This window comes from Bacillus rossius, assembly GCF_032445375.1.
Source record: "Bacillus rossius redtenbacheri isolate Brsri chromosome 4 unlocalized genomic scaffold, Brsri_v3 Brsri_v3_scf4_2, whole genome shotgun sequence".
NCBI classification, from domain to species: domain Eukaryota; kingdom Metazoa; phylum Arthropoda; class Insecta; order Phasmatodea; family Bacillidae; genus Bacillus; species Bacillus rossius.
The window spans coordinates 39,685,338-39,699,748 of NW_026962011.1; the positions used below are offsets into that span (position 1 = coordinate 39,685,338).

General features: G+C 38.9%; 1 protein-coding gene across 6 annotated transcripts; it reads right to left on the reverse strand.

Moving 5' to 3' along the window:
• Positions 1–185: 185 nt before the first annotated feature.
• Positions 186–12,952, reverse strand: LOC134542251 (facilitated trehalose transporter Tret1-like). Of its 6 annotated transcripts, none has more exons than XM_063386353.1 (7): positions 12,764–12,952; positions 8,143–8,206; positions 7,163–7,256; positions 4,816–4,951; positions 2,952–3,137; positions 2,471–2,757; positions 186–2,121 (listed from the first exon to the last, which is right to left on the reverse strand). In XM_063386353.1, the coding sequence occupies exons 2-7, from the start codon at positions 8,157–8,159 to the stop codon at positions 1,378–1,380; spliced, it is 1,464 nt and encodes a 487-aa protein (XP_063242423.1). In that variant the 5' UTR covers positions 8,160–8,206; positions 12,764–12,952; the 3' UTR covers positions 186–1,377. The 6 variants fall into 6 exon arrangements, with proteins under 6 accessions (XP_063242423.1, XP_063242428.1, XP_063242427.1 ...); XM_063386352.1 differs by having other exon boundaries at positions 991–2,121; positions 12,709–12,943; XM_063386355.1 differs by lacking the exon at positions 12,764–12,952 and adding an exon at positions 12,481–12,566 and having other exon boundaries at positions 991–2,121.
• Between the last annotated feature and the right edge of the window lie 1,459 nt (positions 12,953–14,411).

The window sequence follows — 14,411 nt, forward strand, 5'->3', positions numbered from 1 at the left end:
GTTCCATGGAATGTGCTTACGGGTTTAACCGATTTCTTCCTTTCTCTTTGATTACTTTTACAAAACTTGACATGTTTACAATAATGCCAGTCTTACACAGGCATGGGTTTAGGGTAATGTGCCACGCAACTGCGTGAAGTTACGGGTATTAAGTGTGCAAAAATGAAATGAAGTCATATTTACCTTGTTGTTTATCACCAGCCAGCCACGTGACCTATTTCATAGGTTTCGCAAGGTATTAAGCTGGGTTCACAATTAAAAATCATAAGCGAGTGCACGGCAGGTCAAGCACAATTGAAATCTTACTGTTAATTTTAGCTGATGAAATTTTGCTGTGTATCCGACATTGTCGGTAGTGTTAGTAAATACGTAACTATATTAACTGCCAAATGATCATCCCTCAACATCTGACCAGCAATTTTTGAACACAGTTTTTCTAATGTATAAATTAATTTGGATTCTGTAAAAATTTTAGTTTGCCATTCTACCCACATAACATATTTATACATTAAGTGCTAGTGACTTATAAAGTAGTAATAGCAATAATTCTTTTTTACAGCAGGAATTACATGTACCTGAACTTCGTATATCTCGACAATTTCTTGCTACATTATTGTTGATAATTATAAAACAGTTCTCTAGTCCCACCAAAATTGCATCGTACTCTATTCTCATTGGCTGCTGTGCCATGCGTCTGTAAATAGGAATAAAATATATTCATTTTTCCTCCTAATGCACATTACCCCCTCTCCCATGATCACGACCTTCCTATGCACTATTGTGAATCCATAGGTTCGAAAACATGGCAGTCAAATCTTGTGCATCCGACCTACTTTTACTGGTTTTTTTTTTTTTTTTTTTTTTTTCCAATTGTGCACCCAGCTTTATACTACCCACACCACAATTATTTCAGCCTATTCCCACCTGCAGAGTCCGTAGTCAACTCCATGAGCCTTGTGGCTGAGGATTTTCCTGATGGAGAATTTTATTGTGGGGAAGTGTGCACCATGGCATAGGTTTATTTTGTATGCTCCTGTTTCCGCCTCTATTTTACAGCTTGGCTCTTCTGTGGGGGTAACCCCATGCAAGCTCTACCCTCAACTCGTCCATGCCGATTCAGCCGCTCCTCATTCCTGTGCAACTATTTATTAGCCTCTGTTGTGAAACACTGTTCTTTCTCCGAGTTAATTGATAACCATCTATAGCTGAAACCACTGAACATCAAACTTGTGGTAATTTCCTTTAATGGGAAGCATACCATGGTACAACTTGTAAATTTTAATCCTAAATATTTAAATTAATACAAGTAGTACATAATTTACAAATTTAATTTAACTATCTGCAAATTTATTTTAGGAACTTTTTTTTTTTTAATATTCATGTGAAAGATTCTTGTATTTCTTCCAGTGTTTTCCCCAAAGTTTCAGGGAGCAGTTTGTAAACAAACAGAATGCCACAGAGTGTTACGAAACCAAACATCACAAACACGTTTGGGGTCCCTGCCGTCCGGACCAGGTACGGGAAGGCCTTGACCACGGCGAACATGAGCACGTAGGCCACTGCGATCATCACCGAGCTGCCCGTGCCCCTGATCCTGCCGGGCAGCAGCTCCCCGACGAGAGTCCACGGGATCACCAGGAAGCCCACGCCGCTGAAGCTCACGTGCAGCAGCACCAGCGCCAGGGGCACCCAGCCCCAAGACTGGCTCGGAGCCCCCGACCCCGCGGAGTAGCCGGTCGCGTGCATGTACGCCCCGACGGCGAACGAAGCCGAGGCCATCCCCCAGCCGGACACGAACAGCAGGGTGCGACGCCCCACCACCCTCGACAGAAACGCAGACACGATGCTGATGATGAACCTGATGGTGCCGAACATCACCACGGCACCGTATTTGTCTATTCCCGCACCGAAGCTCCCGCCCAGGTCCATGAAGACATCGACGGCATAAAATATCACGACGTATGAACCTGAAAGCTGCTGGAAGAGGAATATCGCAGAGAGTATGGCCAAAGGTTTGAGCTCCGCTCTGCTCGGGTGGAAAATGGGTGCATCGAAAAATTTTCTCTTATCTTCTTTTGCCGTTACGTTGCTCATGATACGATTAAGTTCCATGTGGGCGTCCTAGAAACATAAATAATATTTAACATGTATAACATTGTAAATAATAAGTGTCAATTTGGTTAGGATCCCCAAAACTTAGGATAGAAACTAAAGCTATTATTACAACCATGTTGTGTAAAGATGTAGAAAACTAATATCATACAATGTACACGTGTTATTAGAGTTTTTTACTCTGTTCTATTATGAAGGTTAATCAAATAATTTTCTTCCTTGATGTGTGCTGGTTTCATTATTTTTTTTTTACAGTGCAGTTTTATAAAGTAATCTAGAATTAATTTTTCCAAGATATTTAAGCAGTTTTCACGACGAGCGATGGCAATTGCAGACGGACCTGAAGCGCTCTCCTCACCTGTGGGTCCCGGTGGAGCCAGGCCACGGCGCGCCTGGCCTGGTCCCTGCGGGCGCCGGAGGAGGCGAGCCAGGCCGGGCTCTCGGGCACGGGCAGGGTGGCCGCATAGCCGAGCAGGGACAGGCCGGCGAACCACGCGGCCACGGCGCGCCAGCTCAGCCACGTGCCCAGCGCGCAGGTCAGCAGGATGCCGAGAGCCACCGCCACGCTGTTCAGGCCCAGCAGCATCGGCCGGAAGTGCGCGTGAGCCACCTCCGACACGTACACCAGGGATATGGTCGTGAGACCTGCAGGATACCAGATGCGAGCGATTCAGAATAAAACTACACAGATACTACGAGAAGTGAGAGAAAAACACTTTTCATATGTTGGTGAGACAGCAAGGCTGAAATGTTAATGAGATTGCACAGGAGAATAATTAAGTGGACTGTGATTGTGGGCCACATGTCAAATGTCATATTTTATTGAAAGTCATATTTACCTCCACCCAAACCTGCAAAAATCCTGGCAATGTAAATCATTGTCACATTTGTAGCTGAAGCCACTAGGATCCATGACACCAACATTGAGACACACGAGAATATGCTTGAGAACTTCCTCCCGCAGTTGTCCATCAGCGGTCCAGAAATAAGGGATCCAATGGGGGTGGTTATTGTCACGAGGCTCGCTGTAGGGAGAAAAAAAAAATGGGAAAGTTCACATTTAGCATCTTAATGAAACAGTCCAAATATTCCCAAGTAAAGGTAAAAGAAATAAACATGATCGAAAATATATGGGGATGGGGAACATTGTTAACAGTCTTGGAGCAGAGAAAGGCACATTTATTATGCTTTTCATGTAACATTTGTTTAAACATCAAATTGTAGTCAGATTAGTTCATAAAAAAAGTTTTCTGAATTGCAATGATGAAGAAGTGTTATTATATAAACTTAGTATTTCAAGAAAATATCACCAAGGAAAATATCTTAATTTTTTTATAATGGGAGTCTATAACAATATTACGGTTCTAATTGTGAAGTCCTAATGAATTAAAAAAAATGAACATCAGAAAATCATTTTTCAACAGACAATATTATTTTATTTAATTATGCTTTAACAACACAACAAGGCCTTTATAGACGACATGACAAATTAATTAAGAACACTGGGGAAAGAATTAGCTACGGCCTACAGTAGGAAGCCTTTTAGAATTTCTATGGTGTAATTCTGGGAAACCATAAAAAATTAAGTTGGCCAAGCCAGGATTCAAACCCAAGTTCTCCAGAATGTGAGTCCTTTGTCTTACCAGTGTGCCACTTGTATGCACACCATATTGAGCTGACTGAAGGTCGTTAATGGTTTACTGGCTTGCAGTATTGTAGTTTGTTAATGGTTTGGATTGAATTTTGTTTTTAATAGTATCTACATCTTTAAATAAGCATTGCATCTTTTACCCAACTTAATATGTCATAATATGAACGTAAACCAAAATGCTATGAATTCCATTAATGGTAATTCAGTAGAGTATAGATTAACAGAGCTTCAATTAACTGACATTTTGTATTATCAGAGCTGACTTAAAGAGCCATTACCATCAAAGACTGTTGAAACTTTTGCTTGAAGACCTATAAAATGATATTACCGTTATCGAAAGCCTAAAGAAAATTAACCTCAAAGATACCATTTACCGGTTGGACAAATCATGGAGTGACATTAAATATTCTACACTGAATAAAAGTTGGAAAAACACACAATGGGTCAACTGAAAATAAATACAATTTTCTTATTCTGTGTTATCAGAACTGCAGCGGTCCACATTAACTCTCTTAATCAAGACTCTACTCTATCATTGTAAACATTCTGTTAATTGTCTCTGGCACATGCAACTACAATGCTAAAAGGCCCCCCACACACGATCAGTCCAGCTCCCAAACTGAGAGTTTGGACTGAATTGTGGCCCTGTGCACACAGAATCTGTCTTGTGGTCACTTTTGCTGCTGGTATTGCTTCATCATAGAATTTGGAAGAAACTTTAGATGTTGCAGTTCAGTTGCACTTTTAGTTAGAAAAAGAGAGATAATAGCAAAGCAACCAAACAAAGTGTACAAACAAAGATGTCTGCCACGACACTGAGCTGATGGACTGTTTGTTTGGACTGGCGAGATGCTGTTCCCACACACGGCAGTTAGGACTGAACTCTCGAGCCCACAGTGCATCAGTTCTGACTGATCAGTCCACCGTACTCGCTCAGACACGGCAGTACCTACTGATAAGTTTGAACTGTCAGTTCGTACTGATTGTGTGTGGGGGCCTTTATACACATATAAAAGAATACTGTCAGTGGGGTAAAAAAAAAATTACCTTACCAATCCAAGAAGTTTCATCCACGTCGACAGGAATAAGAGAGTCATTCGCTGCAAGTTGTGGCAGCAGCAAAGCGGAGTATGCCATGTTGATTCCTGCTTGTATTACTTGAATATACATAGCGAGGCACGCAACAATCTGAAGGGAAAATGACCCTCTCGTTCAAATGCCATATCATATTACAGTACAGTACTAAGCCCATGATTTAAATATTTTAATTTTTTAATTTTGTAAACACAATTTTAATTTTTTGGTCATTGCTAACCAGATTAAACTTCACTACACAAACTGAAAGCTCAAGTGAAAGAGACACTTCTTGTCATGCAAAATTCATATTAAGTAACAAATTTTCAACTGTGCTTCACAGTTATTGTATTAAGTTACACTGTGTCTATGTGTCACCACATTTATACAGATTGTCCCATTAATCAACGTCAAGCTGAGAACAGTTGATAGGTCTATTAATCACAGTTCTGAATCAAAAACCAATATTCAAAAAGAGTCGTAGTTTGAGTTATAGGCATTTTTCCAAAGGTTTTTACGCTCCTGCCCTGAACCAAATTATTAGATACTGTGAATAAAACATTTTGCTATGCAATCATAAATAATTTGCTTATTGATAAAAATCCAAATTTCAAATCAAACATGCAATACTTTTTTTTTTTTGGGGGGGGGGGGGGGGGGGGAATTCTTTGCATAACTTATAAGGCAACAATTTTCAATCTGGTATCTTTAACTATTCTCACTGTAAAAAAAAATCACTTTGCCAAATTAGCTAGTTATTTGTATTAATAAGCCATATTTTCAAATAACTTGTTAAGTTAGCGAAGTAATGTTTTACAGTATGACTAGTCAAATCTACCTGATAGTAAATTTTTGCTGCTGAAGTCTTCTAAACAATTTTTTTCTCTAAAAGTATATCATGTTTGATTTTATTTTGAATTGTAGTAAATAGAAGGGTTATTTATGATTGCATAGCAAAATTGTTTAGTTAGAATATCTAATAATTTGGTGCAAGGTGGAAATTTAGAAATTTAGTTTAGATAAAAATGCTATAGCTCGAAAACTACAAAAATTTTTGAATTTCCATTTTTTTTGATTTAGGACCATAATTTACATAACTGTTCTCGGCTTGAGGGTGAGCTATGGAATATTCTGTATATATTTGACAATGTCCCAGAGTGCTGAGCGCCTATGGCCACTACTATAGGCCCATTTGACAGTGTGTTAGTGACTTTAGTAAAGTAAGTTTTTTTGAATACACGTGTTAATATTAAAAAAATTTTCATTATATTCCTCCCCCTTCGCAGCGAAAAAATTCCTGTTGAGTATGCATTGTTAATTTTAGGTGGATTTTAACATTATAGTATGTTTAGGTAATCCATATTTGAATTGCTCCTCTCAGACAACATTGTAACAGGAACACACTTATCTGTTAAAACCTTAACATTCCAAAATCAAACTAAATGAGCAAAAAACTGTCTTGTAGATGCATTTTCTTAATGTGGCTGCCAAATGACATTCAGAGCTCCAAGCTTTAAGGCATCATTTACAAACCACTCAATGATTTCTGAAAGATGTTTGATTACAAATATAAGAGCCATCGCACTTGCCTACGGTAGTTCCATTTTTTTTTAACATGTACTTTTTGAACAGTTAAAAAAAAAACCTAAAATCAGTTGTTTTTACAAGCTTCTTTTAGATATGGAAAATATGGTATTTAATATTGTAAGCAGTAAATGTGTGTGTAATATCCCACCATAAAATTATAGTGTTACCACTTAAAAGTTCCATAGAGGCACGTTACAGAGGCAAAGACTGCATGCCAATTCGATGCCTAGTGCTTAGAGGCAAAGAGGCACAAGCCAATCTCACTCTCAGCGTTTCATGCGCCCAACCAGGTGGCCAACTTACGCTATTGCGCTATCATGTTTTCACTAGTTATTATGTTATTACATTTTTAAATTTTCATAATATTACAGTTTCATCATCAAACAATCTAATTTCCTTGTAAACAGTAGAAACACTGCCACGTCAGGCACTGCTATTAGGTTGAATCACAACACAGTGTTCCGTGCTAATTTCGACGTGCTACATCCCAATAGTTGGCTCTTATTTAGCTCTGAACTAGCTTGGATAGTACTAAACTCCGAACCTGCCTGCTTATTACATAAAATGACACTTCAGTGTGCAACCTAGTTAGAAAATAAATCTTCACAAAATTATTCCATTGAAGGGTAGAATAAAAATGTTGTAGTAGTCAACACTGTTAACTTTTATTGTGTACATACATCCTAGGCTAAGTACCCAAAGCTCATATTATTACATTAAGAACTACTTAATTCTTACCTGAGGAAGTGCTTTCCTATATGATGGTGCCTGATGTACTTTTGCCTCATTCTGATATTGGTTTTCTTTTTCTGTATCTTTCAGAGTTACAAACCTAAAAAATTTTAACACATATGTCTAGATTTTTTTTCATACTCTAATGGCTACCTTGAATTCATGTTTGTTTTGAAAATAGATTGAAGTATCCATGTGGAGTTCTTGATCTCGTTATTTAAAATGGCAAGGCATCCATTACTAACGAAAATTTACAATACAAACAACAAAAAATACAACAGAAACCAACAGATTGAAAATAGGAAACAAAAATTTCAGCTGGTTAGAATGTGGCCACTTTATGCTCATTTCTGTTGCGATTGTTAGTAGACGTCAGTGGTATGAGTTGGTTACTTATAAACATTAATTGTTGGTTTCTGGTGTGTTTCAGTGGTTGGTTATTCATTGGTTGCTGTAGTAAGGCATTCTGTTGTTTTCTAGTGTTTTACGTTGTATTCTGTTGTTTTTATGATGATTTAGGTATTAATACAAGTCTGTAAATTAAAAAATAAAATTTACCACGTCTAGTTGGAAAAATAATTGTGATTTTTGTATGTAAAAAGCTCACATTTATGTCAACCTATAAAAATACTTCAAATTGTATTTTTTATTGTGTAGCCTATGTACCAAGCTATGTACACATCATAATCAACTCCAGTGATACAGTGAGTGGTAAGCTCGTTATTCACACTTACTCCACATGGTTGACTGAAAGAAACATTAGTTCTTATAAAACATTAAAAATTAAACTATTTAAAAAAAATTGTTCAATCAAAAATTAATTTTTCATATAAGGATTTCTAACAGATGGCCACATATATAAACCCAACCAAAGTTATTAATTAACTTAAAATAATCAGAATTAGTAAATATGATAAAGGAAGCATTGTGAATAATTCTTCACTAGGCATGTGTTAATATTGATATTTTTGCCAAATTGTTCATACCTTTCATCTTCACTCATGTTCACTGAAGGGTTTCTCCTTGTACAGATGAAATTGAGCCAAAACCCTGGAAAGGCAAGAAACGTGATATAAATACTTAAATACCAATACAATAAACTATGTACACAACTTACATAGGTACATAAAAAAATGTTGTGAATGTTAAACCTTCCATGTCATGATATTCCTAGGGTCTGATCTGATCCCTCTGTGCAGCTTGTTGAAGGTTTTTGTATTTTATTTTTAAACTGTATTTTTAGAAGAGTAAAAATCGCTAAAATGTGTATTTTCATAAAAATTTGATGTGTTACTGCATTTGGCAGGAGTAATTTCATGAATAGAACGGAAGTCGAATAAATGGAAATATGTAACCACAGTGCTGCCATCTGTGAATGTCTCAGAAATCTTGAAAAGATCCGCATATATTGCTTTTGTGAACATCATATAATTTGCACCATGCATAGGTATTAAAAATAAAACTTTATAATACCATAATATAACTAACCTTTAATACCTTATGTCAGAGGTGCCCACCCTCCCAAACACTATGACTCCCCCCCCCCTCTAACCTAATGATGCGCCCCCCCCCCCCCCCCCCGAAAATTTTTATGCCATTTTCTCAATGATTTATTCAATTATTTTATAATATTATACTTTTTTAGTATTATATTTTATCACATTTTGCATTAATTAAAACTGATTTTCTAATAATAATTTTGGTCATATCAGGTAATATTTATATTTCCATCCTGAACCGACAGATGCCAAACTGCTTTTGTTGAGGAAAGTGCGGGGTTGCCAATTTGATTTACAAGATCCCTTTCAATTATCAATGCACCAGAAACGTATTTTCACATTAGAAGCTATAATTATGTAAATTATATATACATTTTTCTCATCTTTAAACCTGAAATTTTAATGATGCAGTCTGCGTCGTTACCCCCCCTTGTGGGTACCCCTGCTTATGTTATAATTTATAGTCATAAAAAAATGACAACATAAAAATCCTGGCATCAAAACCCACAGTTAACACTGAAATGTAGAGACAGCGCAGCATTCATCATACTGAGAAATACAAGACATTGTTAGCCCACATATGTTCGACGACATGATAAATTAAAGACTTTCCGGAGTTTTTTTTGCTTTTATCGAAGCCGTTTCATTATATAGTTTAAAATTTTTGTCTGCAAATGGAATGATTCGATAGTCGACATGGCTGCTCCAGCAGCGAATTCTAGCGGCGGGCACGGAAAATATGTGTAATTCGCGTCAAGAAATGTAGTTGAAAATGCAGTTTGTGTGTATACATCATGCTCAGTATATTTTAAAGAATTCTGCTTTAATTTTTGTGTCCGAGTTTTGTATTATACGTGTATTTACAACAATAACACAAGAATTTGATTGTTACCGAGGTTAGATGTGCACATTTTGGGTGAGTATTGAAATGCTCTGCTCACATTTTATTTTTAGGTATTAAACATCTAGTGCAGATTCTTGCAAACACTCAAGGAACTTGCAATACATCATTATTTTTGTTTTTCCGCCATTTAATGTTATGGTTACCGCTCAAATCTCACAGTTGCTCTATGCATGACAAGAAGACAGCGCGCCAGTTCAGAGCCTTGCGCATAGATGCGATACCGCGCTAGAAGCACCAACGAAAACGTCACGCTTGTCATCCCGTCTAACCAACACAGATACACCCCTGACTAGGCAAGAATCCTGTCTGGCCATCCTAATTTCTGTTTCCCATGGCTTCCCGGAATCACCCCAAGCAAATGCTTGGATGGTTCCTTGCTATATAGGCCAAGGCTGATTCCTTCCCCAGTTCCCTGGAACACTGTGGAAGTGTATATCCGTAGTGACCTCGCTTTTGGCAAGACAATTTCAAGTAAAATAATAAAACAATGCTGAAGTGTGTAAATTAAGACTTATGTGCTCAGGCAGTTTTGCACCCCACTTCCAGCATTATTCGTGATTTATAAGACTTCGAGCCAATCATAAATTTGAAGGGCCCACACCAGTAGCAGATCCAGAGGGGGGGGGGGGGGGGGCTAAGGGGCTCAAGCCCCCTCCAAAAGCATCTGGGTCCACTATTGTTTTAGTGTTTGCCTTGATAAAGCCTAGCCTCAACTGGGTCAAGCCCCTCCCAAACCAAAATCCTAGATCCGCCACTGGCCCACACTATGGAATAGGACTACTCTAGACCACATGCGCCCATATGTGTAGCAGCACACTCTTACAATGAACTTTGTGTGCCCACGACAGGATTATTCGACACGAATGTCGAGGTAGACGCTACAAACCATCGGATCAAACCGACCACAATGTACCCATCACCACTCATTAACTGCATCTGCCACTAGAGATTGTGATACACATTTTTTAAACCCCGCACAAACTTGTTTAGGCCCCAACCGTTCTGACCTTGTTTTGTAAGTGTCTAGGTTCCTTAAGCCACGAGACTTACACCCTACCACTTTTTTTTATAATGATCTTGTGTTCCTCTATTAAATATAACAGCGGTACAATTACTGCTTTACCACACATTTTATATTAGCGTAGACCACTTAATGTGTTTGTGAGCGGCTGTATTGACAGTGCCGAACACTTCTTTAGGGTCCCGCAGCTTCAGAAAAGTCACTTTATTTATAAACTGCTCAAGACATCCAAATGGTATCTGTTTGTAACGGGGCTTAGGCCCATACGTTCCGGTCGCTATGTAAGAATGAGAACTGGCGAGAGTGCCGTGACTCGCCTAGTGTAACATCTCCGCAGTGTAACTTGGGCGGTGGCCCGGTGCAGACAGCTACTGCGCAGCAGGTGACGTCAGGAGACTCGGGGCGGTATGAATACAGGATGTGTGAGAGAGGCAGTTGTCAGAATCCCCGGACTGCGCCAGTAGAGAAGAGATCGTCCCCGCGAGCGAGCTGCGAGCCACGTGACGCCCGCGCCACAGGGCAGTGGCTGCGGCCGAGGAGAAGCCTAAGATGTACATCAAGTTCTGTCCCTGCCCGAACACGCCCGAATATTCACCTTCGGCCAACCTCGGGATTTGTTTTATTTTTGCGCAGAAAAATGAATTCAAATATTAAAAGTGGTCGGTTGGGTTAGCTACATTAAAACACTACGGACGGTTAGTTAGGTTAGTATAGCTACATTAAAATAAACAGAGAAATATAAATATATATATAAATGAACCCGAGGTTGGCCGAAGGTGAATATTCGGGCGTGTTCGGGCAGGGACAGAACTTGATGTACATCTTAGGCTTCCCGCGGCCGAGTGAACGAGGAGTCGCCCCCGCAATGGAAGCGACTGTACCGGGGCAGCGAGTGTCGCCAGCGAGTCGCCGCTGAGGACCCGGTGCGGAGCGAGCTGCGAGGCGAGTAGCAACCCGCGTGTCCGCCCACAGTCTCGGTGGCTCGTGCAGTCCGAGGGATCACAACTATTAATAGTGAAACCGAAGGTGTAGTCAGTTGACAAAATAAGTGTTTTATCTTGCCGAGTGACGGAGCGAGTCGTAACTAGATAAACTTGTTTGTCAGCCGATTATTCTTAGTGGCACTCGCTACGGCTCGTTTAATTTCCAACTGATTTTGGATCGCTCTATGTCCGTAGACAATATTGAAAAAGGGCTGTGAATAGTAATAGATATATATTTTTTATTTGACGAGTGTTTGTATGAATGTTCATTGTTTATTCTTGTGTTTTACATAGAAAGATGGAGCTAGGGAGATTGTATGACTATTGTAGCGAAAAAACGTTTTTTAAATATTTTTATACCTAACAAATTTATTATCCCTCAGCAAATTTAATGCAAAAGACTTTGACCAATGTCTTGTACGAAATAACCATTTTTTGTGTGTGCAATCTTTGCCGTGTTATTACTTGGAGTCAGTATAAGAAAACCCTGTCATTGCGCAACTAGAAGGGCTAGCTACAGATAAAGGCGTATTGCATTGGCTGCTGCTTTAAAGATTATCAAGATTTTCGTACGTATAATATTCATCTTGAAAACAATCGTATTTGCCATAAAAAAAAAACCTTGTATATACAGCTGGTGTACGGTGTACGTCAGAGAAACCCCAAGAATGGACAAATAAATGAAAACACAAACGCAAAGAAAACATCAAACATCGGCTCGATTTGGCGTTCTTTATGTAATATTCGTGTGTATCCTCGTTACAAGAATCATTCAAACAATATAAAGAATAAAAATGGAGAAAAAATCCAACATCTCAAAGAACGTATAAAAAATTAGCTTGGAAAACTCTAGAAAAACAGCTACCCTGGTAGCTTCGATGCAGTTTTACGTACGTGTTATGATCAGTATCACTCACTCTAAGCGAGGTAGTACAGACGGATCGGCAGATGACAGCAAGAGTGGTCCTAGACGCAAAACCAACCTTGGACAGCTTTCACTGACTGTTGACTGATCATGCACGCAAGCGTACACACACACACACACACACACACACACACACACACACAATGCACCATATAACTTCAGCCTAAACAATGCGGTAACAAAGTCCAAGGCAAGATGTTATTACAACCCAAAGTCTGACCTCGGCGGTGGTCGGGATGCTCCGGCCGATTGCTCGCTGCTCGCCGGCCAATTACCTCCGCGGCTCGAAGCAACGTCCCACGACGCCAACCGCGACCTACGCCATCCCGCGTCTGCTATCAGCCGCCCGGCGGCCTCCTGCAGCACCACGCGACACACTTGTCGCGCCTAGGGCTTAGTCGGTCGCGCTGGTGCAGATATTTCTGGACTGCCGCCCGCCCGCTGCGCCGTGGAAGCGGTGCGCTTCCCGGCTGACGCGCATGTCTCTCTCCCCCCCCCCCCCTCCCCAAGCCATCCACCCGGCAACCCATCAAACATTGCGTCTGGCTGACGTCACGCCCAGCTGCTCGCCTTCTGAGCCGTACACAGCGGTCCAATAAACTCGTCAGTGTCAATCAAGCAACAAACAAAACTCAACAAAAAAATTTTTTTTAAAGGTCTGTTTATCATGGGTCATAGCCGCCAATGGTTCAGTTGTTAACCTTTCAATCACTAAAATACAGCAGAAAATCAAACAGCAAAGTGTTTTTAAGGTCTATGAGATGCTTCGTTTCAATTTTCGTTATCGAATGGTTTTGTAGGTAATATAATTGTACGAAATGTGCATCAAGGGTTAAATATCAAATATAACTATTTCCTTACAATCGTTTTGTATGTTGCCACGCGCTGTCGTGCATCCACGATGCAAATGGCTGACCATAACAATAAATAGGTACTCTTTAGTTGTTTCAATTGTGATAATACTTTAACATCATCGGGCATTCATATGAGTCGCTGTGCCAAATAATGATTATTTCTAAGTAAACAAACATTTGCGATGTGGTCACTAACGTTGTATGATCAAAGAGAAAATTGTTTTTTAAATTTCTGTAAAATAAGCTTGGTAAAACGAATTGCCTATTTGTACAACAAGGGGAGATTTAAAAACCTTGCTATCTTATTGTTGCCTTTTCGTACTTTATCAGCTAAGTCATAGAACTTAAACGCAATCTAATCTAGATACAATATTTAGCTTTAAACGTTGTAAATACAGCCTTTGCTCTCCAGAATTTTAGTTTATACATAAATTGAAAACATAATTATATAAAGTAATATTTAGGTTTCCATTCGCAACATTCCAAAACTTTGACTTTATAAATGTTATAAAATTAAAGTAAGCCAGTGGCAAAAAATTTACAAAGTTTTGAGTTCCGGCAGATGTTTCAGTCTATTTTTAAACAAACAACTAATTTATAGTCTTCTACTTTCCATATGTCGCAAGCGTATTTAATGTACTCATACACGTGGTCAAATATTAAAATTACTTCAACTTACTTACAGTTGGTTGGTGAATTATGTTGGAGGATAAATTAATTTTAAAAACATTCTTAGAATTAATGGTAGTGTAAAGGATGAAAAGACATGGATTGCGTTTGTATTGCATATTGTTTTACGATTACAATGATATGTTGTGCGCAACCAATTCATGAAAAAACTACATGGCTGCGTGTTTCTGCTTGTTGTTTACTGCTGATGTGTAAAGAGTTCTGTTTGGCTGCAAGTATTGACGTTACAACTGTTGGTTAAGTTTATAGATTATTTCTACAATTGGATTTCAACAATGCAACATTTAAAATTCAATAATTTTAATGTATTATTGTTGAAATACACACAAGTTAATGAAATATTAAAAATTTGATTATTTAATTTAAGGGTTGTTGCATA